At 39.8% G+C, this 21,860-nt stretch overlaps 2 protein-coding genes across 4 annotated transcripts; one reads left to right on the plus strand and one right to left on the minus strand.

The window, feature by feature from the left end:
* Positions 1-353: 353 nt before the first annotated feature.
* LOC135501857 (calcyclin-binding protein-like) lies at positions 354-11,036 on the minus strand. Of its 3 annotated transcripts, XM_064794239.1 has the most exons (6): positions 10,912-11,036; positions 8,884-9,157; positions 2,310-2,406; positions 1,968-2,067; positions 1,725-1,825; positions 354-1,420 (listed from the first exon to the last, which is right to left on the minus strand). In XM_064794239.1, the coding sequence occupies exons 1-6, from the start codon at positions 10,927-10,929 to the stop codon at positions 1,255-1,257; spliced, it is 756 nt and encodes a 251-aa protein (XP_064650309.1). In that variant the 5' UTR covers positions 10,930-11,036; the 3' UTR covers positions 354-1,254. The 3 variants fall into 3 exon arrangements, with proteins under 3 accessions (XP_064650309.1, XP_064650308.1, XP_064650307.1); XM_064794238.1 differs by lacking the exons at positions 354-1,420; positions 1,725-1,825; positions 1,968-2,067; positions 2,310-2,406 and adding exons at positions 2,556-4,179; positions 4,565-4,708; XM_064794237.1 differs by lacking the exons at positions 354-1,420; positions 1,725-1,825; positions 1,968-2,067; positions 2,310-2,406 and adding exons at positions 4,735-6,978; positions 7,291-8,061.
* Positions 11,037-11,307: 271 nt separating this feature from the next.
* Positions 11,308-21,625, plus strand: LOC135501858 (syntaxin-6-like). The gene is made up of 7 exons (XM_064794240.1): positions 11,308-11,475; positions 12,012-12,179; positions 15,726-15,822; positions 16,394-16,576; positions 16,926-17,032; positions 17,211-17,305; positions 19,004-21,625. Exons 1-7 carry the CDS (start codon positions 11,441-11,443, stop codon positions 19,078-19,080), a joined length of 762 nt encoding a protein of 253 aa, XP_064650310.1. The 5' UTR covers positions 11,308-11,440; the 3' UTR covers positions 19,081-21,625.
* Positions 21,626-21,860: the final 235 nt, after the last annotated feature.

The raw sequence follows: 21,860 nt of genomic DNA on the forward strand, positions 1-21,860 counted from the left end.
CTTCTAAGATGCTCTGTGGGTACTCGAGAGGAATGAAGCATCTACATTGTAGCATGTCCAGCCTAAAAATAGGACACAATGCACTCAAGTCCCATACGGGATACATGTAGATGTTGCAAAACAGTGCAACTAAATGGAATCGTTTGATTCGCCATCAACATGTGAGGAACAACATTTAGCTCTACCATGTCTTATGCAGCAGTCAATGTAAATCCTGTCCCCCCCCCCCCCCCCCCGGTCAGGCGATCAACACGAAGCCGACGAATCATTCATCACTGACCACTGACCAAGTGTGGTTGTTAGAAGTTTTAGTGCCAACCTTTTTGAAAGGATCGAAATAACAATACAAAATCTTTTCAAGAAAAACTTTATTGATGAATCGCAATGTTTTAGGCAAAAATGAGTTGATCATAATCGGGAAAAAATGTAAGTTTCATGATTTTGGTTTTGCAAGCTGAGAACCCACAACGGTTCAACAGTCCTGTTCACCGTGTGAAAGTTAAACCCGGATGAAGAGAAACTTATCGGCATCTTTGTTCACACAAGGGAAATGAACAACCAGGGCTGTTTGTTAATTAGCACAAAATTATCAAATAGTGACAGGATGATATCATATGGTATCTTCAAAAGACCTGTACGTCAAAAATGGTTTCCTATGTCATGATTCAATAACTGATTGTTATGATAATGAGCAATGAAACAAGAAATATATGCAATCAAGGGGATAAAGCACACATCTACATCAGCCAGCGAGGACCATTCCTATTTCATCACAATTGTCAGTCCACTAATAAACCAGCCACAAGACTTTATCTCCATGTAACATTCGATACTGCAAACCCCAAAAACTTATTCTCTCCAAATTACTCAACAACAATGCTATTGTGATCATAGTATTCACCGGTGGCTCAGGAAAACAGAAATACACTGACCTGCAATGCAGTTGTTGTGCATGCGAATTCATTGAAACCTGGTATTCAAGTACATGTATGTGTATACGTGTATCTGTCAGCACAATGGCATTGTCGAAATTGATATTCAGTGCCTATTTACACAATTATAAATCTTTTTAATTGGAGATAAATTCTCAAATTTTCAAATAATAGTAGAAGGACTCAAAGGCTATATAAGTCAACAACATCTGGGTTTCAGGTGGCCTTTTTATTTGGTGATTTTCCAAATTAAAAACGATTACATGGTTTACAGTATCAATTATCACAGGAGACCATGAAGCTTATCCTATCTCAACTCCTATTAGAGTTGCGGCATATTAAAGTCCTGCTGCCCAGCATTCCGTTTCTCCTGACTCTCACACCACGCCTTGTTTATCGAGCGCTTCATTTCATCATCGCCCTCATCGTACATTTTCTTCATCATCGACATCAAGGGGTCTTTCTCATCTGCTTTCGGTTCTCGTGACCTACAACAGACCAAATTTTGGTTACAGTACAAGTTCAAATACTGTGTGGGTAGAGAGACATCTGCACAAAAGACCTATCTCACGTGCTATAGGCCTGTGTGAAACAGAGGTGCCCAAACTGGCTAAATAGCGCCTACAAAGTATACAAACGTATGTGCTTACATGTATGCTATAATATATACAAAACTACATATTAATTCGTCCTTGAAGTGACATGATACAAGTGGCAAGTGACGATGTAAACTCTATGTTAACCAAGGTTTCGACCCCTTCTATAAAATGACACATTAACAAATCAACATACTCTTTCATATCCTTTAACTTTTGTTCAACATCAGTGACGTAAGCCCATGTTTTGCTCTGTTCTGCTTTCTTCATGAATATCGTCACCATATCAGTTTTAACCTGGAATTAAAAACACAAGATCAGATCGAAGAAAACATCATTTTATATCAGCAAAATTGCAAAATGTTTGCAGGCATTTTAGTTTTGACTACAGTTTATAGTATAAACCCTTTTCACGGATCAAGCCAAACACCACATATACCTTGTGATAGCTTTCTCCTGGAATGATATCCTTGAATAACCGTGTCACTTTCAGTTCGTAATTTTTCCCATTGAGATCTTCTATTCTAGCTACAAATGTACTGAAAGAGAGAGAAATGTACACCCGTTAACACCCTACATGTACATACGTTCAGTGCTTTGAGCAACAAATTGCAAGATGTGTACAAGTACATTCTTGATACAGGTAAATGCGAATAGATTTCTTTGCTTGCAATTTCTGAAATGACGAAACTGACTTCGTGACATGTTTGTCACCTGAAGAGCACCATTACTTCAAAGTAACTTGTATGGTATTAAGTTTTTGGTCAAATTAATATCTCACCTTTTTGTGAATTCGCTGATTATATTTTCTTTCGGCAGTTTGTTGACTCCGTTCAGTGTTATATAGATCTTCATGAACTTATCTGACTGATCCCAACCTGCAAAAATATAAATCCGGCCATTGGTCTAGCACTTGTGTTCTGAACCATTTCCTCGTTAGAAGCCTTTTCTGTCATCCTAATTTATCATGTTGTGATTACGTGTTTAGGACCCACTGAAAACCGAGACAAAAAAAACAAACTACTGATTTACAATGATTTACAAATATTTTATTATAAAACAAGACAAGAAAATAAATGAATGTATTAAACCTTTGGACAATACTATATATATGTACATGTATATATATACAATCAAGAATTACATGTAATAAAGGCTAGTCTTTATTAATTCTTTAAACAATTGCGCTACTAAAAACTTCCATGGCAGACGCTCAGCACCCAGACGTTTTATCAAAATGTTGTCCGATTTTTCTCAATGAATAATAAAACCTAAGGCTGGGGCTAAAAGGTCACATGCAAGTGACAGGCTACATTGGTCCCTGCAACCACCATAATTCTGAAAATGCATTTGTTACAATAAATCTTAAAGTGCTCTCTGCAGGAATCACAACTTCTCGATCAACTTTTCCATAATTTTCTTATTCTCGGCATGTAGTGCCAACAAAGTTTCATTCAATCTGACATCCGATTGATTAATAATATCTTGCACTTTCTGAATTGTCTGCAATTTGTCACGCTTTTTCACCCGTCCCGGCCCCGGAGTTTCGACAACCATTCTCTTCATGATCGGCAAAGTAACAGGTTTCTCTTCACTGCCATCTGCCTTCGTGATACTCATCGTTTGCATCACAGCATCGCCCGCCAAACCCGCACCTAAAGCCATGGTCTCGTTCATATCTTTCTGATTCACCACAATGTCCTGGCTACAGATCTCAAACATCGCATCATACTCTCGGTCGGTTTCCATAAGTGGTTCACCAGCCTCTTGCTGGACCTTCCGTGCACGCCAAGTTTTCATGAATTTCTTCTTCATGTTCTTGTACTTGGCACGACACTGCTCGCCTTCTTTAGTCGAGTTCATTGTTTGCTTCAACTCCGTGGCAATCATGTTCCAAATAGGCAAATGGTTACGCCCGTTATGGAACTGAGTCTTGTACTTCTTAATAAGCTGCAACAACTTTCTCTGCTCTGCATAACTCCAGATTGAATGCGGTGCACGAGTTTCCCCCTCGTCTGGTATCATCTCGGCAAGATTTTCAAGATCAGACATGTGCTGCACACCCAAGACGGCCTCCTCCTCCTCCTCTGGTACTTCAGGGGTACTCGTTTGAACATTTGCAGGAGTGTATTCAAGACCAAGAATTTCACACATCACTCGATGGTACGTAGTTGGAGGCCCGAGGGGCTCATCAGCCAACAACCGTTGATCTCTCTCCTCAATCTCACGCCGACACTTCATCTTCAAGTTCTTGAACCGTTGCACACACTGATTCGCATTGACATCAATTTTGAATTGTTTCTTAAGTTCTGTTGCAATAACTTGCCAAATGGGGTACTTCTTTTTCCGACCATCGAGATTCTGTTCGAACGCTTTGAACAATTCGAACATTTTCCTTGTGTGCGCTTTGCTCCAAATGTGGCGACGAACAACAGTAGAATTCACTGTATATTCCATTTCATCAGATGCATCATTAGATGTAACCCGGGCTGGAGTCATCTCATTCGGCTCGCCAATACTAGTAATTATAGGCATCAATGGTTGTTTTACGTCACGGGCAGTAAATGAGTCGAGGTCAAGGTGAAGGGGGTCGTCAGGTACACCATTATCTTGGACATACTTTGCTAATCCAGAGCAAATGGTCTGGGTGTCTGAAAAAGAAAGGAGGAGTATGCAGGAATTTGTCATGTTGATTCACCAAAAATTTCTCTATCCTGGGCTGAAATGACCCCCACAAAGTCTCTTTTGAAGCATGATTAAAACTCAGCCTAGGAGACTCAATTTGGAAATTGTGAACTTTAAAACTGTAACAGTACACCAGAGATTTTGTGAAAACATTGACCCTCGACACACTGTCAAGAGAGTCCAGCTCAAGCCCTGCATATCACAACGTCATCTCCACACTGTCACTGAAAAGATATGGTATTTAGCAGGAAACCTTGTAATTACGAAAAAGAAATTCTACTGACAATTCATGACTTCTACAGCAAGTTACACTGGCCAAGGTGCGCAACCAAAAAACATAAAAGCACTTACGTTCCATGAGCTTATCCCGGTGTTCCTCCTTCACCAAGACGCAGATGTCCTTATTGGTGCCCAACAAATTCATCTTGATCAAGAACTTTCCCAATGGCACCTCAGGCAGTGGTTGGGGGGATGCTACTGTAGCTTGAACACGCCCTAAAAATACAGCAGAACCTCTCTTTTAGACTTAATTTAACTAAATGCTATATAGATTACTATTGAGATATTTCCTCCTGAAATTTGAGAAGGTCTTGAGAGCCAAAACTATAAGAATAACTTTGCCCAGAGAATCCTACTAGCCACTATAACTGCAGTTTGTACGTTAAGAGTCAAAATTCAAATCCTTATTATACTTTTGATAGTTTTTTTAAAATTTGGTAACACTGCAGGCATTTCAGCTTCATTTTCCTTTTGAAAGTCATTCTTAGTTCTTGGCTCGCGCAGTCAACCTACATGGCAGGAACAGCAGAACCCAACAAGAGACCACATGAGATTCAGAAAACTTTCAAACCATCTGCCTACAACTTGTACATTTTTTAATCAGAGGTCTTAATAATTATAGTGTTCCATTGCATAATCAACATTTGGTTCGACAAGGACCAGGAAAATGTGATGTCTTTCATAGAAAATCTTAATTTTTTTCCAAGCAGTTCTAAAATGGAGAGGTTCTACTGTTCATATTCAGGCGTGTTCGACCGAAAATAATCCTAAATTCTTGGTGTGTCTCAGGGCTCATCCCTGTTTGCAATCATTTTTCAATAATCTTTCATCCATATTTGGCAACACATACAACCACAAAGGGAGTGTGGGTGGACAGAATCTGTCTCTACAAGGGAAGAACAATCAGTTTTGGGATAGATCTCTAAAAGAGACTTCATCTTGGAGCAGATGGGGAGAATCTTTCCAAAACAGAACACGACTACCAGACCATCCTGATGACTATCAGGCTGGAGAAAATTACGAAAAGAAAACAAAAGATAAAATATACGGTGCTCCATTGTACTTGATACATTGACAGAAACAAACTGGGAGTGAATGAGTTTTGGAGGTTGCTTGTCCGATTGATAATAACACTTATGATAACATGCCTCTGAAAAATAAATATCCAACTCAAGAGATAAAGGAAACATATGATTTTATTTCAATAAATGCAGAAGACAACTATTTTTTGTTAACTAATAATACAAAATGTACTGAACTCCCAACTGTTTGTTAGTGTGATGTCACCACAGCTTCACGGAACCGAATTATTTGTTGTTCTTTATACTCTTTTGTCAATACTAGCTCAAAGTGCCAGTTATTTCTGCAGTTCTGTCAACAAGATGGTCAATAAACTGCTGATTGGCCCTACAACCTCGCAATCAACTTCTCCATTATCCGTTTATTCTCTGCATGAAGTTGCAACAGCGTGTCGTTAAGTCTTTGGTCAGACTGCACCATCATATTCTGGACATGTTTGATGGTTTCCAACTCCAGCTCTTTGCCACGGACGCGGCGTCTACGTCGCTTCCTCGGCGATGACGAACAAGAATAATCATGATGGGCATCTGCAACAGGGGTCGTCCTCGTATCCGTATTCCTGTGCTCACCTCTGCCTTGATGAGAAGACACGGCTCCTACATCAACCAGGATTTCATAAGGAAGCCCCAGAACCTCTTCTTTGACAGGGACGTCTGCGGCTGGGGGTGTATACCCACGGGTCAACTCCTCATGCAGGGTAGCAAAGTCCTTGATTTCATCCATTTTTCGGCTCCGCAGGTCACCCTCGAAGAGACTATACAACTCTTTCAAATGCAATGATGGTTCCGGCAGTGTCACTCCTGTATGGCGCTGCGAGTCCCTTGCTACACACGCCTTGTAAAGTGACTTTCGTATGGTATTGATTTTGGCCCGAACCTGTTCACAGTTCTTGTGGGCCGCTGGAATCCTATTTAGAAGCTGTGTGATTTTCACCAATGGGTTAAATTTGCTTTTTTTGGCATTAAATGCTTGGAGATCGACTTTATACGTTCTATAAAGAGCTAATAATTTTTTTGTCTCTGTCTCTGACCAACGCATTTGAGGATTAACCGATTCACATTTGGAGGGATCTTGAAGAGCAGTACCAGGCAAAGAGCCATGACCACTTCCTCCACTAGTTGATGAAGAAGGAGGTCCTGCAGAAAGCAGACAAGAACTCAATCCCATCAGTCCAACAGGCATCACCTGACTTGGTTCAGGAGGTTTTACCGATGGTCCTGGTTTACATGTGGTCTCCATCACCATCGAACCACTGCCAAACCCAATGAGATCAGAAGATTTATACCCTTTCTTATCTGCAGTTTTTCCGAGACAATCCAGATTTAGGAACAATGGTTTTTCACCATGTTTAGGAAGGGCATGATTGGCAATGTATTGTTGCATACTGGCACAGACTATGGCTGAATCTGGAATGAAATTAAACGCACAATTTAAGATAAAATGTAGAATATAATATTCCGTTCACAAGATATAGTTACCCAAGTTTCTTTAGAACACTATCAAAATACTTACCAGCATTTAAAGTTACTGAAGCCAGTAGGTTTAGTTTCAGTTCATATCTTTGAATCATTCTTCTGCTACATGAATAGAGTACTTAGTATAATAGTATATCTAGTGGGAAAGCCTGCTAAAACACCAGAACTATGTCATGTGTGTGGTAAACCATAATTTTGCTCATTATTACCTAAGGAACACAGAAAGGAAAGAATCTAACTTACACTTTAAAAGTGCGTGCCGGTTTCGCTCTTTCACAGCCACGACAATATTTTCACCAGACTTCAGTGAAATTGTTGCTTGAAAATTCTTCTCCTTTGGAACAGGGGGACGACTTTTCTTCACACTTCCTGAACCAGGTAGCACAGAGAACAATGGTTTAGCACTAGCAGGTGCAGCGCTCTTGAGGCTAGTCCCTCGCGTTGTAGGTTTCACCACTTTAACTTCATGTACAGGCGTCGGTCTCCCCAGCTTGGTACTTTTGACAGGGCTTCCTACAGACAATTTCCTGGCTCTCTTAGTTTTAGGTTCCTCTGATTCCCACTCTGGATCAGAATCAGTCACTTTATTTCTCTCCCCCAAAGATTCATCAACTTCCTCCTCGGAAAAGTCATCCCTAATTTTAGTCATTGTGTCAATTAGAGTTGAACTTTCAGTGCCACCAGAAGCCGATCTGATTTCATCATCGTTCAAATCAGATATAACGTTGCTTATCATTTTGTTTAAATTCTCCACAGATGAAATATTTCCAAGATCGTTTTCTTTAGCGGGATTATGTGCAATTTCTCCAATGTTCTCATCAGATTCGCAGCCACTCCAATTAACTTTCGCTTTACTGTCAGTGTCCATTTGTTCTGGTTCTCCTGCATTACCGGATTTGATAATGTTCACAATTTGTAAAAACTCGGAGTCTGACTTGACCGCATCAATTGAATCTTGGGCAAAACTGGCTGCATCTCCAATGATGTCTTCAGAATCCATTTGGTCGGGATCTCCTACAAAGACAGTAGAACCTCCTTTTAGTAAATATCAATTTCATTTACGTAGTTGTACTCGAACAGTACTTTCTGAACTTGTTTGGAGTCCCATATTCCTCAAATTAATTTTTTTCTGAAAGTGCATATTTTGTCACTCTTACTGCCACAAACTATAAGTGTTCTACTTTAGAAAATAATCTAACCAAGAAATTTTAACGAATTTCGGAAAGGCAGATTTTATTCAAGGAGGTTCTACTGGGTTTGTGAGGAGTGGCGCCATCCCAATATACTGACTGTGTTAATGGGAAAATGCCAACCATTATCATGAATCGAGCGATCAGCCATGACCACCTTCTGAAATCCTACTTTGGTTTCTAATAAAACTTGCATTTCTCAAAGAGAAGTGACAAGGATAAAGAATCAACAAAGAAAGCATGCTCATATGTATTGTCGGGATAAAGTAGAGCTGAAAGGAAGATTTAACTGCAAACATGGCAAACAATCAGCAGTTACATGTAGGTATCATGTGAATACATATCCTATTTTTCACTATATTATGACCCAGGTCAGAGTTGGCTGTAATTTAGATAAAATGTTTAAATGAAAGCCGTCACATTATTCTTACATAGCTGAAACTGAAAGTCGTGCTGATACTGATACTGGGACTACAATGTCATGAATGTATATTAATTATGTCGGATAGTTCTGCCCAAGTGTGTTATACTGTAATCCCAGTAATGGTAGGTCAAAGGCCAAGATGGTTGTGAGACCTTTTACCTTAACTTTAGACACATTTTTAATGACAATTCATAATATGTATCACATGAAAATGATCCTCACCGTAAGTATCCAATTTCTTTGTTGGTAGTCTCTTCTGTTGAGGTGCTGACGCCACTGTCTCCTCTCTCACAACGGGCATTTCTGGTGCTTTGGATGCGGCCGCTGCAGCACTAGCCTCAGACTCCAGCTTCTTGATATCATCCTGGAGCAGCTCTTTGACGCGGGGGCGCTGAGCCTGGCCGAGAAACAGCTTCAGTTCTTTTAGATCTTCTTCAACCTCACTCACTTCAGTCGCAGAATCAACATCAGATGTTGCACTCGCAGAGTCCATTACCTACAAGTACAAAGAACTGGATGACTAACAATGGGAAATTATTACAACTGCCACTGCCAGTGCCAGTACATGCAGTAGCTGCTATCTGCCTAAATTTCGATTTTGGACGAAAAAACTTGAAAAATATCCAGTCCAGAGCGGACGTTTAGAAAATGAAACGGCCAGGGGCCATTGTGCTCACCGTATAGATATTTGGTGCTTTGTAATTCATCCAGATTAAGAAACATTGTACATGTATAGTATATAGGTCAAACCAAAGTCGGTATGACATGTGATGTATCGTTGCTTGGAGTAAGTACCATAAGAATATCATCAAAAACAAGTCAATAATAAACGAGATATTGCACTTTTTACCTATTTTAGTTTTGGCCTCCTGGTGGCTGAGTTGAGTACCAGATCAGATCGAAATTCGGTGTCCGAGGTTACATGACGTAGGGAGTCATGTGTATCAAATTTCAAGTTCAAAGCTTTAGTGGTTAAGAAACGTGCCATAGTTACAATCAAACGACAAATTTACGCCATTTGACCTCTGTGACCTTGAAAAGCAGGTCAGATAAAAAACTCATATGATATGTGATGTATCCTTGCTAGGAGAACCTACCATAAAAATGTTATTGAAAACGAATCACTAAAAATAAGCAAGATATTGCACTTCTTACTTTTTCCATTATGGCCCCCTGGTGGCCGAATAAAGAATCAGATCGAGCCAAAATTTGGCATCAGAGGTTATCTGATGTAGGGGGTTATATGCACCAAGTTTCAAGTTCATAGCTTTACTGGTTAAGAAACGTGGCATAGTTTACACTCTAACGGCCAATTTACGCCATATGACCTCTGTGACCTTGAAAAGTAGGTCAAATTGAAAACCCGTAAGATATGTGATGTATTCTTCCTAAGGGTACCTACCATAAAAATGTTATCGAAAACAAGTCACTTATAAGCGAAATATCACACTTTTTAGATTTCCACTTTTGGCCCCCTGGTGGCAAAGTTGAGAATCAGATCAAACTGAAATTCAGCACCAGAGGCTATGTGATATAGGGGGTTATATGTACCAAGTTTCAAGTTCATAGCTTTAGTGGTTAAGAAACGTGCCATAGTTTACACTCTCACGGCCAATTTACGCCATATGACCTCTGTGACCTTGAAAAGTAGGTCAAATTAAAAAGCCGTATGATATAAGATGTATATTTGCTATGAGTACCTACAACAAAAGTTTCATCGAAAACAAGTCACTAATAAGCGAGATATCACACTTTTTAGATATCCACATTTGGCCCCCTGGTGGCCAAGTAGAGAATCAGATCGGACAGAAATTTAGTGTCACGGGTCATCTGACCTAGGGGGTCATGTGTACAAAGTTTTAAGTTCATAGACCTAGCGGTTAAGAAACGTGCCACTGTTTTTGAACTAGGATACGACGGACGACGACGACGACGACGACGACGACGACGACGACGACGACGACGGACGACGACGGACGACGGACACTGCGGTATTGTATAGACTCCCCTACGGTGAGCCAAAAAATTCAGTCCTGAAAGGGTTAAACAAAAATAAAACACGTGGGAAAAGGGCGTAGCCATCATTTATAATTTCCCGGCAGTATACGAGTCACGTGACACGGACCACCATGCTCGACCTGAACAACAGCCCCAAAATGGCCGCCATCAGCCGGATAACATTTTAGACGACTTTACTTGCAAAGTACACAAAATCAAACGTTTGTTTCAATATAAACTCGCATTCAGTACCTCCTCTGCGGAATCCATTCCCTCTTTAACTTATTAATGCGACGTTTGCACAGTCTGATAAAGAAATATCGATACAAAACAACGACGAAATTCAGTTCGATCTTTCTCGATGTTCAGTAGGTCGAATGCGCGCGCACTTCCTCGCGCTTCGGTGATTGACTGACTGAATTCAGTAAACTTTCAACCCTACGATTCGTATATTTCGAAACAAGAAAAAAGGTTTTTGAATACTTTTTACAATTACAATATTTAGATAACACCCTCATCGTTTTCTTCTTACACATGGGTGGTTTACTATATTTCTAAAAAAATTCGAGGGCAATGACGTCAGCTCGAAAGAGCTAAAACCAGTGTTTTCTAGGATCTACCATTCTATTTTTAGTATCTGGGAAATGACGCATGTGTCACGTGAGGTCATTGACGCCATCTCTTCTTCCTGGCGAAAATACGGCAGCAAAATTTCCAAATTTTCACAGTTCTCGCCCAAGTCCTTTATTGTAATTTCTCCTCGATGTGGTAGATTAAAGCTATGTCACTTGAAGATCCATTCTTTGTTGTCCGGGAGTAAGTATTGCGAACAGAACCTTTTTAAATTTGAGTTCTAAGTTGACAGTAAAATCTGGATGACTCACCCTGTACATTATGTACTGTCACTTCATGTGTATTTTTAGTGTGTATTTTTAATTTAGCTCAACTATTCTGTACTTCTTTAACTGTACTCATACTGGCTGTCTTTCAGTGTTTTGCCTCTGGTCTTCATGAGTCACATACGTCAAAGTTAGGCAATAGCTGTGAACTGTTGTGGTGTTGTCTCTCGTCTTTTTTTCTGATGACCTATCTACAATCTATCTTTATCGTCTCGATGACGATGCCCTCTCGGGCCGACCTCAGATTCAGTGGAATTCGGTCAATTGACAGTCACATGTCAGTGATTGTACCTGCACAGTCGTGTTACGTTACCATGTGATGTTGTCGTCCATATCATCACCATCATCTGGTTTTGTAACCGTGATATATATTTTCGTCATCGACATAGTCCTCATCTTGTTTATGTTAAAATATTTAGATATAGCTAATTATGAGTTTGAATTTTCTTCCAGGGAGGTCAACAAAGCTGTGCAAACAGCACAAGGCCTGTACCAGCGGTGGTGTGAACTTGTGGATGACCCTAACGTCGTCTCTAAGGAGGAATATGATTGGACGGCAAATGAGTTGAGGAATAGTCTGCGGAGCATTGACTGGGACCTTGAAGACCTCGAGGAAACTATAAATATCCTTTTTGAATTATGTTTTTCTGGTGAAAAAGTCTTTGGTTATATTTCAAATTGTTTATTCTTTTGATTAACATATTGTGACATCATTTTGCATACTTCAACTAAGAGACAACCTGTACACATACATGTATACTCTGTAAACTCAGTATTGTATATGACCATATTGCTCAGCCTACCCTAATTGGATTGATGCCATTGATTTGCATTGAACACTTGACCTGTTTTTTGAAGAGTAAATTGAGACGTGTTGGTTTGTCAGATTCAGGTAATGTGATTATTCCTATCACGGTCGGGCTGTACAAATGAAAAAGCTGAGATAATCTGATGTGTGAAAGCAGTCGAGCATCTGTGGACCACAAAACCTGACATCTCTCATCTCCTCTTTCTTGCTCACCATGTATTTTGTTGATTGGATTGAACAGACATGGAAAATAGAAAACAGATTTCATAAGAAATTCTGATATCTGGTATGAATATATATGGTATTCTGTTGAATCTCAGTATACCATAAAGCTGATGTCGTTTAGCGTTGCCATGGTTTTTTGAAAATAACCTAGAGGAATTAATTGTCTTACAGTTGTTGTCGTTACTATGTAGCTTTATATGTTGCCCTTTCTGAAAGAAAAGCGTTAATCCGTGGTTGTGTCTCATCTGTCTTGTCAAGGAAATGCTTGTTAATTTGCTGTTACATGACACAGGTAAATAATTGCTTACTGAGGCGATGATGTAACCATGGAAACCAGTACGGTAGCTTCCTGGACAGCATCATCGTTTTTCATTTAAAAATACTTGGTTGTCTTCCTGTCTTAATAAATGATGGATTTGAAGACACTCGCGGAAATTCCACACATCAATTTAAATTTTATGCTGGGTAATTTATTTGCTGAACGTGGTAGCTTTTTGGAAAATGAAAAATGAGATACAGTTGAAAGAGTCCCATGTTGGAGCTCCGAAAATGAGCTGTTGTCTTTTATAATAGAGTTGCATGCAGTGTTGGCAGCATTCTAAGTGGCTATTGATCGACTTGGTGGAAGTGCTCTTTGTATAGCATCTAATGAGATTAGCAGAAACTCATTATAAAAAGTCATCAGTTCTTGTCTTTTGTGGAGTGAGGTGCTGTAGCGATTCAAGCAATGTGCTGCTCTTGCGCAAAATTCTTCCTGTCAAGCCATATCTGTAAGAGTTTGAAGGTGAAGCAAGAGGTGGTGCCCTTTGTACATGTTCTAGTTCTACTTTGCGTCATTTTTCCCTTGAAAAACATTAGCTCTATATTGTCATGGAAAAATTGCTTCACATGCATCTATTCTTATCAATCTTTCACACTAGTGATTTCATAATAGGTGTGAACTTAGAAAAAAGGAATAATAAAAACATTTTGAAGCACGACCATATACCTGTTATGAGGGGATGAGAACATGCTATTGCTAGTGGTTTATGATATTGGATGTGACATTTTTGTTCCGCTGCATTCTTTGGAGGTTTCCTATTTTACGCAGATGGAGTGCATGGCATGGCGTTTGGATCAATTTGCAAGCTCTTTCATTTCCGTGGTTGATTTGTTGAATGGTCACCATGGAAACCTATGTTTTTATTAATTATCAATGTTGGTATTCTTTTCCATTTCAGCCCATAGGTTATTTGAAAAAGTTCCTCTAGACAGAAATAAAATATTTTTCAGTTTATAGCAAAGGAAATTCTGGTAAAATCTTTCAATTATGGAGCCCAGGCTTCATAAAAATTAAATTGAGAAGCTAAAAAAGGTTGTGCCTCCCAACTACGAAAGCACTTTGAACACCACTTCCTACCTGCCTTCCGCCAACGCAAAATTCACCCTGGATGAAAAATTAAAGTGAAATAATGGTTTAGGCCTACAGCAATGAAACCACTACCACATGATGCCCCGAGAATGATTACGCCCCCTGGCTCTCGAGATAACTTACTTAATGTACAGGTGAAATGTGGTCGACACCAATTACTTTCCCATCCTCGCTTCCTCATTAACCAGTCATACACGACCCTCAGGCTTGAATAACGAGCAGTAAACGCATTCTCGTTTGTCCGGGTTTCAAAGATTAGATTCTGAGGATGGCTACATCGGCTGTATGAAACTTGCGTGTTTGTTGCTTGGTTCGAATGATTTGATTTTTGGAGGTTTGTGACGGTCAGTTTGGTCGATATGGCGTGAATGCTTGGTCCGGGAGACAAACACAATTCACAGATTCGTTAGGATAAATCTAGATAAACGACAGCCTGAATGAACTGTGGACATTATTTATTGGCTGTAAACATGGTAAATGTCTATATGTACAGTTTGGGTTTCGTGACATAACTTCATCAGGTACGGGCTCGTTTCCCAAAAAAACACAGCTGTGACGCAGTCATTTTTGCAAGATATCAGTTTGAGGTTTGCAGCATCCATCTGGAACCATCAAGGGCCAACACACACAAATTGATCTGCTCATTTCCATTTTAAAGTTCACGTGGTAATGAGTGCATCAGATGTACGAATTTTAAACCTTGACGCTTCAATTTGAAATTCAATCAAATGAAATATCTAGTAAAGCTTTATCTTTGATAGTTGAGAAGCTGTTTTAGGTTTCTCATCAAAGTTTTCTCTCTCACGCTTTTAGTTGGCTTCCGAGAGATGAATTAGCGTAATGTTTCAAAGGGAGAAGTGATAAGATATCAGATCAGAGCCCAGCTCGTCTCCCAGGGACTTATGTAATCTCATATTTCACCTGTTAGTGTTAGCATGTAAGGAGGACAGTACTAGTGTCACCAGGACGTAGTGTTGTCAAGGAAACCACCCCTTTTGTCCTGCACCAGTCTCAAAATCTGCATCACAAACACATTTTTGGTGTTGGGAACATTTGCCCCTCTGTCGTCCCCTCCCTTGCTAGTACAGCTCTGTAAGGCCTTGTGAGCTGATCTTGATATATGGCAAGATCATGAATTCTTTCCAATCTTTATTGCATACTCAAAGAAATTAATGCGATAAAGGTGACTGTATGTCATCTTATGTTTCATGGAGTGGTGTATGTTTTTCAGTACTGGGTAGATTTGAAAAGATACATACATATGTTATGAGTGTGTCAGTTCAGCTTTAGTTGACTTGATTCGCCTGTGCAATATCATTCACTCACTGTACATTAAGCAATCAATTATGTAAAATGTACACCATGCCCAGTGATCTATAGTCTAGTTCATTTCTTATTCATACTTCACGTTGTCGTCAGTGCGTAAGAGGGGCCAGAAGAGATCTCTGGTGTCTTGCTGCATCGCTTCTCCCACATCTTGATCACCCTGGTGTGGCGACTCAGCGCCACATTTCCCAAGGGCATTCCTCTGTTCGAGGTAGGATTTACTAGCCCCAAGGTTATTCCTATCCCAAGGTCAGCTCGCTATCAAAGCCACAGAAATTGTTAAAAGAAATCTGTTATCAAACCCACAGAAAGTCACTGCTAAAAGAAATCTGTTTCTGAATGAGAACTCAATGTCTAATCCAGTCTTGATCTTTGTCAGTGTTCCTTAACCCTTTTCAAGTATCGTGGAGAAGAACCCGAAGAAGTTCAGGATAGAAGATTACGAGCTGGTTGAGAGAAAAAAGTTCGTAGCGCAGACGAAAAAGACAGTCCAGGTAAGATTTTTTGTGAAACTTTCTCCGGTTGCTAGAGGTTAATGCTGTGATGCCACATGTTACAGACCCTGGTGTGACCTCAGCATTGTCTCCCGATCAGACTCTAGCCCGCTACAGCACCATCATGTTTTCAGCACCATCATGTTCGCATGTTCAGCCCGGAGTCAAAATATTAACTTACCATTACCCAACCCAATAATTTCATTTATAGCCTGTGCAGCGGTCAATATTGTTCTTATTGGAAAATATGCGGTTACATTATATTATAAGTCTAATGGGAGGCAGTGGTAAATTAGTCCTTGGTTGCCTGTAGCTGGTCTGTTAATAGCGTGATGGATGAACTAAAGACAGAAAATGACCGGGGACCTGTCACATTCTCTCATATTAATAAATACGGTACCTACATTGTATGGTACATGAAGCAGAACGATGTACAAATGTATATGCACCCATCTTTTTGGCCGTCATCGGGGATTCTACTAAGCTCGTTCCATGAGGTTTGCTACTTAGCTTTGACGAGTGTCAGAACGAAGGAAAACGTCATTTTCTTTGGTGATTAATGTCATTACAGGATATGAGAGACCACATGGCGAGTCCAAAGGTGCGGGCAAAGGAAGACCGACGGAACCGACAGACGTTATTAAATGGCAGCGGGAATGGTCCCAGTCGCCCGATGGACAAGTATACGCGGCTTGATAATGAGATCGAACGTTCGAATCAGAAGTTTATTGAGGACACACATCAACAACAAGCGGTGGGTTTATGTATTTGCTTTCCCCTCCACGTGATCAAGGACTTTCTCTTCCCGTAGTGAGTGATAACAGCTCTCTGAGGGACTAGGAGTGATAGGCTCGTGTACAGTTGGCTTTTAATTGTCCTTTTGATGAAATATATAACCAAGGTTCCTATAACAAGGTACCTACACCTGGGCAAGCGGAAGACCCCATTTGAGAAACATGTGTAGATTATAATGGACTGCTCTCCAAAAGATGGAGTCACTTGGCCATTAACCCCAAATGGTGCCCAACTACAGTAGCACGCATCATAATGCTCAAATGTGCAAACGCTCAGGAAGATTTTGACTAATAGTTCGGGTTTTTCAGATGATGATTCGACAACAAGATGAAACATTGGACATGGTCGGGACAAGTGTGACAGTTTTAAAAGATATGAGCCATCGGATAGGCACGGAGGTGGATGAGCAGGCAGTGTATGTATAAATGAATAGTATAGAAGCTTCCAGATTCCATTTGTTATGCAAAGGCTTTAATAGGGACTCTGTTAATGCTGACATGGTAAAGGACAACCCATCCCAGTAATAGTCTCATGCACGAGAGCTCAAAAAGGCTACATTTTTCTTACCCTTACTTTCCTACTCCCCTTTTCAGTATGCTGGATGAGTTTTCAGGTGAAATGGACCGGACAGAGTCTAAATTAGATCAAACGATGAAAAAGGTGGCAAAAGTTTTACACATGTCAAACGGTGAGTTGAAGTTTGTCTCCTTGAGCAAGGCTCTTAACCCTACTGGCAGTTGTGTTGGTCTGGTTTACACTTAGTGATAGTTTTGTGGTCTGTCCTCAGATGGCAGCATTGTACTTTTCAATACGAAGGGGTACACCATTAAGAATGCCGTAGTGCAGTTATTGTGCATACGATTTTGCTGAAATTTAGTATTTATAGTATCTGAGTATCTGTCTTCACAACAGTATTGTCGAAATGTAGTACATATTTACAAAATTTGAAATGTTCACATTCAATTACAAATTTCAAATATTAATGGTTGTTCAAACGACTGTTCAAAATTTTATTTGAAACTGCCAGTTTGTTATGAGGATAATCATATTGCAAAGTCATTACTCTAAATCTGTCAGGTGCCTTTGTTGTTAATGTTTTAGTTGACCTAGACACTAGGGTCATTATACAAGTTTTCATCTATAATCATTGCATGTGACCTCAAAGTCAAATGCATTATGTGTGTGTTGCAGAAACTGGTGTAATTAAATCGGTTGCCCGAAAGTCAAATTGATAACTGAACGAGTTCAAAACAGACAGAACAATCTCATATTTTAGGTGCCACTGTTTTCATAGAGGCCACCAGACCTACCATAACCAGATCAACTTTTCTTTTGATTCGGTGAGGCTTTCAGTTTCTGCTTTGGATAAAAATTGTTAAATTATACAGGTAACTATATCCTGATATTCCATTGAATAATGTCCAGGGTCATTGTTGGCCTTTGTCATTTTTTTGAGTGTTGAAGACAAGGTAGCACAAGTTGTTTTGTCATCGCTTATCTAATTTCCAATTTCATCTGCATTTATTAAGCTTGGGTGAAAAATAATCTCAATTTCCTATTAGTTTAGACATGTAATCCCAGGTTGAGTCAAATTTTGGTGGTTTATCTGCAGTCATGGTACTGCGTGTATGACATTTCAATTTACCCAATTTTATCCATCATTTGAAAAGTCAAAGACATCAGAGAGTAGGCCTACACGTTCCCTTTTATTTGTGACCCATTTATTTGTGACCCCTTTATTCATGCACAAGCCTGCTCATCATAAAGTATATCCTGTCAACAAGCTTTATATCGCCTACTTGGTATTTTGTCATGTTTACAATAAGATTCTACAATTTACATATTTTGGGATTTCATTTTGAAAAAAATTTAATGCCAGTGCCAATGTCTGTGACTATACACATGAAGAGACCCATTTACAATTCACCTTGAAAATTTCTATTGTACTATAGATCAGTGAATATTTGCACAAGAAAGGGGTCTTATCTGTGATTGGATAAGTACATAACATATCTAATAGTGGGCATAGCCTTAAGCAGGTAATGCACTTCATCTACAGGTATCGCATTAGCCGGTTTGTCATGAAGGAATGAAGTTCTAGAAAAGGTTGGGGAAAGTTTGTGAATGATGGCGTGCTCATGTATAAGCTGTATTGCAGGAGGTAGGAATCATTTTTCAGCTGAGGGTCTTAGCTGTTTCGTGTTATTGTAGGATTTGTCAGGTTGTTTTGCTGTAGAACTAGGTCACTAATTTAAATCATAGGCCCAGTCATAGCCTAATCGGTGGTACATATCAGGCCTCAACTGCTACTTGAGGAGACGTTTGAATCCCGGTTTTTCGATTTTCTCTGAAGTTTAAAGTTCTTTTATTTTTTATCTCGTTACAGACAAGCGGCAATGGATAGCAATAGTCGCACTGATCATCATTCTCATCATCGTCCTCATATTGTTCTTCATTCTCTGAGAGCAGTTGACATGCCCAAATATCGCACAAACAATCTGAGGGTAAGAGACAAGCCCAAATACGGAGGGCATTTTCTTGAAGAACGATTGAAAGACATGTCAAACTCTGGCAGGGGTGCTCTGAAAGAGGATGGCCAGCAAAAAAATTGTGCCATTTTTGCCAAAGCAGAAGATAAGCCCAAATATGGCAAAATTTCTCATGATTCAAGGATCGTACCCAAATTTTGCATAGGGAACTTTGTAAATAGGGGAGTATTTTCAGCCTTTGTTGCAAAATTGGTGTCCGTGAAACGAGATATTGTCTTCGATTGCCGAGATTTGGTGCCAGTGTATAAATTGGTACCAGGGCACATTGCAGCTGCATTCGGGAGGGTAGCGCAGGCATGCCGTCGGGCAGTGACATGTCGGAGACGTCACAATCATGTTTGGCATGGTTGGCGGTGAAGGGCGAGGAGTGACTCTTTAAGACCTCCAGCACTCTGAGTTGGATGGAAAATGTTAGTGAGTTATTCAGTAGAACTTCTCTATCAAGGACTTACTTTGGACCGAAAAATGTGTCCCTAAAGAGTTGTCCTGATTACAGAGGACCAAATGTAGCATTTTTAATTAGGATGGTGTCCTTAATAGAGAGGTATTTGCTGTGGGCAATTTCACTGTACTTCTCAAGCAGAGACAACTGCCAATATTTTTTTGCTGCAGTGGCTTTTACAAAAAACAGCTGATATCACTGCAATATCACCAGTTCAGTTATAAAAAAATTCAGTATTTTCCTTAGGATTGATTTTCATAATGTTCACTCACTCACTATTCGTTTCTGATGTACCTCATGCCTACTTACATATGTAGTTTGAACTGGGACTGGGAGTGTACCAAGTCATATTGTCTTGGAATATGTCTGTGGTGTTGGTCTTGTAAGTCGGTGCTGTCATGAATATAACTTTATGTATTAAACATGTAATGTACAGATTGGGAAACCTTGTGAAGAAAATGAATTAGACCCAAAATAGAGTCAGAAGTGGTTGATTTTAAGGTTTTTGGCAGTACCAAGTGAGGGAAGTGCTGGAACCTGTCGAAGATGGTTATCTGTGAGGTCTTCATGTTTTAGATGAAACCTGGCTAATCTGCACTTGCTTGTGGGGCGACCTCTTTACTGAAGTAATTTGCTTGGCTGAAAATTTGCTTCGTTTGGGCAGATGGGCATATTATTCAAAGTGAAAGCTTAGTTTAATATCTGGGATAAATGCTTCTGCAGCTTAGTCAGCCTAATCTATGGGAATTTATATTGTGGAATATATGGAATTGGTTCACCTACATTGCATTAATGGGCTTACCGTTCTAGTACAAGACTGAACCGTAAGTGAAAACACAGTGGTGGGGGGGACCTAGTGTTATATTTTGTCTTGATACATCCTTGGGTTGTGCCAGGTGTCATAAGGTCACAATCGTCAACTTAATGACATCATCCAGGGATGTGATATCGGATGTGAGGACGGCATGCCCCATATTGGTTTGTAGGTCACAATTCCTGGTGGGATTATGTATATTTATGCGTCGCATTATGTTATAGAACTTTAATATCACAGGTTGACAGATCGAACTTTTGCCTCAGGCCTCGGTGTTAGGTCATCTTTATAAGATGTTGTAAGAACTGTATTCATCGTTGCGTTCTGTATTGTAAGTGTCAGGTTTGATGAAAATAGTAGTTAAAGGGAGACTATAGGCAGGGGACGCCTATCTTCATCTTTTTGTGAAAATAGATGAGTAATTGTTGAGGGACTCGTTGTATCACCAAATCAAACAAGTCCCAGTTCTCCCACTGGACACGACCAATCAGAGTCTGTGTCTTCTCTCTATAGTCCCACTTTGTTGAACTTAGATACTGTGTAGACGCCATTGAGCTGGTTGAAGGGCGCCTGTACAAAAGGCCTTTATTTCTTGAAATAAGCCCATGTGAAACTGATGCATCAAAACCGGCTTAATAGCGTCTACACAGTATTTTAAAATTTGGACATGATTCCCAGGATGTAAGGGTGAAAAGACGCCGGGAACAACATAACATCAAACAAAGTGGTGGGAGGCAAATTCCATGATATCAGACGGGGGAGAAAACCACTTGGGTCGTGTTACCATGGCAACAAAACATGGCAGTCGGCCTGGGGCTCATAGACATAATCATGTATCAGTAGGATGTGGGAAACCTAAATAATGAGTATTAATGCTTTAAGTTAGTATGATTGCTGATGAATGAAGGAAAATAACAATTGATATCGGCCAGGGAAAAATTAAGCTTTTAGTGATCCAGATATTTTGGCCGAAGAGAAAGGTCAATACAGAATTTCAAGGCAAAGACTGTGGACAAGTCTTTATTTTTGGTAACAGCCTCTGAAGACGAATTTATATCTGAATATTGTTAATTAATTCAATTTTATTCCTCTCTAAGCATTGCAAGATCCAGGTTGTCACCTCAGTTGAATGTATTCAATATGGTTTAAGTGTAGATACTGTAAAAATTTGGCATTTAGCTAATAAAATTATTTATTTTTCCATATGTCTCTTTTTCATTTAGTCTACCTGCTCGGAATGGCAAAAAGTATGCTTTTTAATTTCCTTCGAACCAGAGAGGATGGGTGATGAAACAGCTAAATTTGACGAGACAACCAGATTACTGAAAGACCATCGGATGGGGTCTTGGCTGGCTGTGCTACCACAGGGTTTCACTTCTGAAGAAGTCTCTGCCCTCTCAATTGTTTTCATTCAATTTATAGCACTGCAGAACACTTT

This window comes from Lineus longissimus, chromosome 17, assembly GCF_910592395.1.
Source record: "Lineus longissimus chromosome 17, tnLinLong1.2, whole genome shotgun sequence".
NCBI classification, from domain to species: Eukaryota; Metazoa; Nemertea; class Pilidiophora; order Heteronemertea; family Lineidae; genus Lineus; species Lineus longissimus.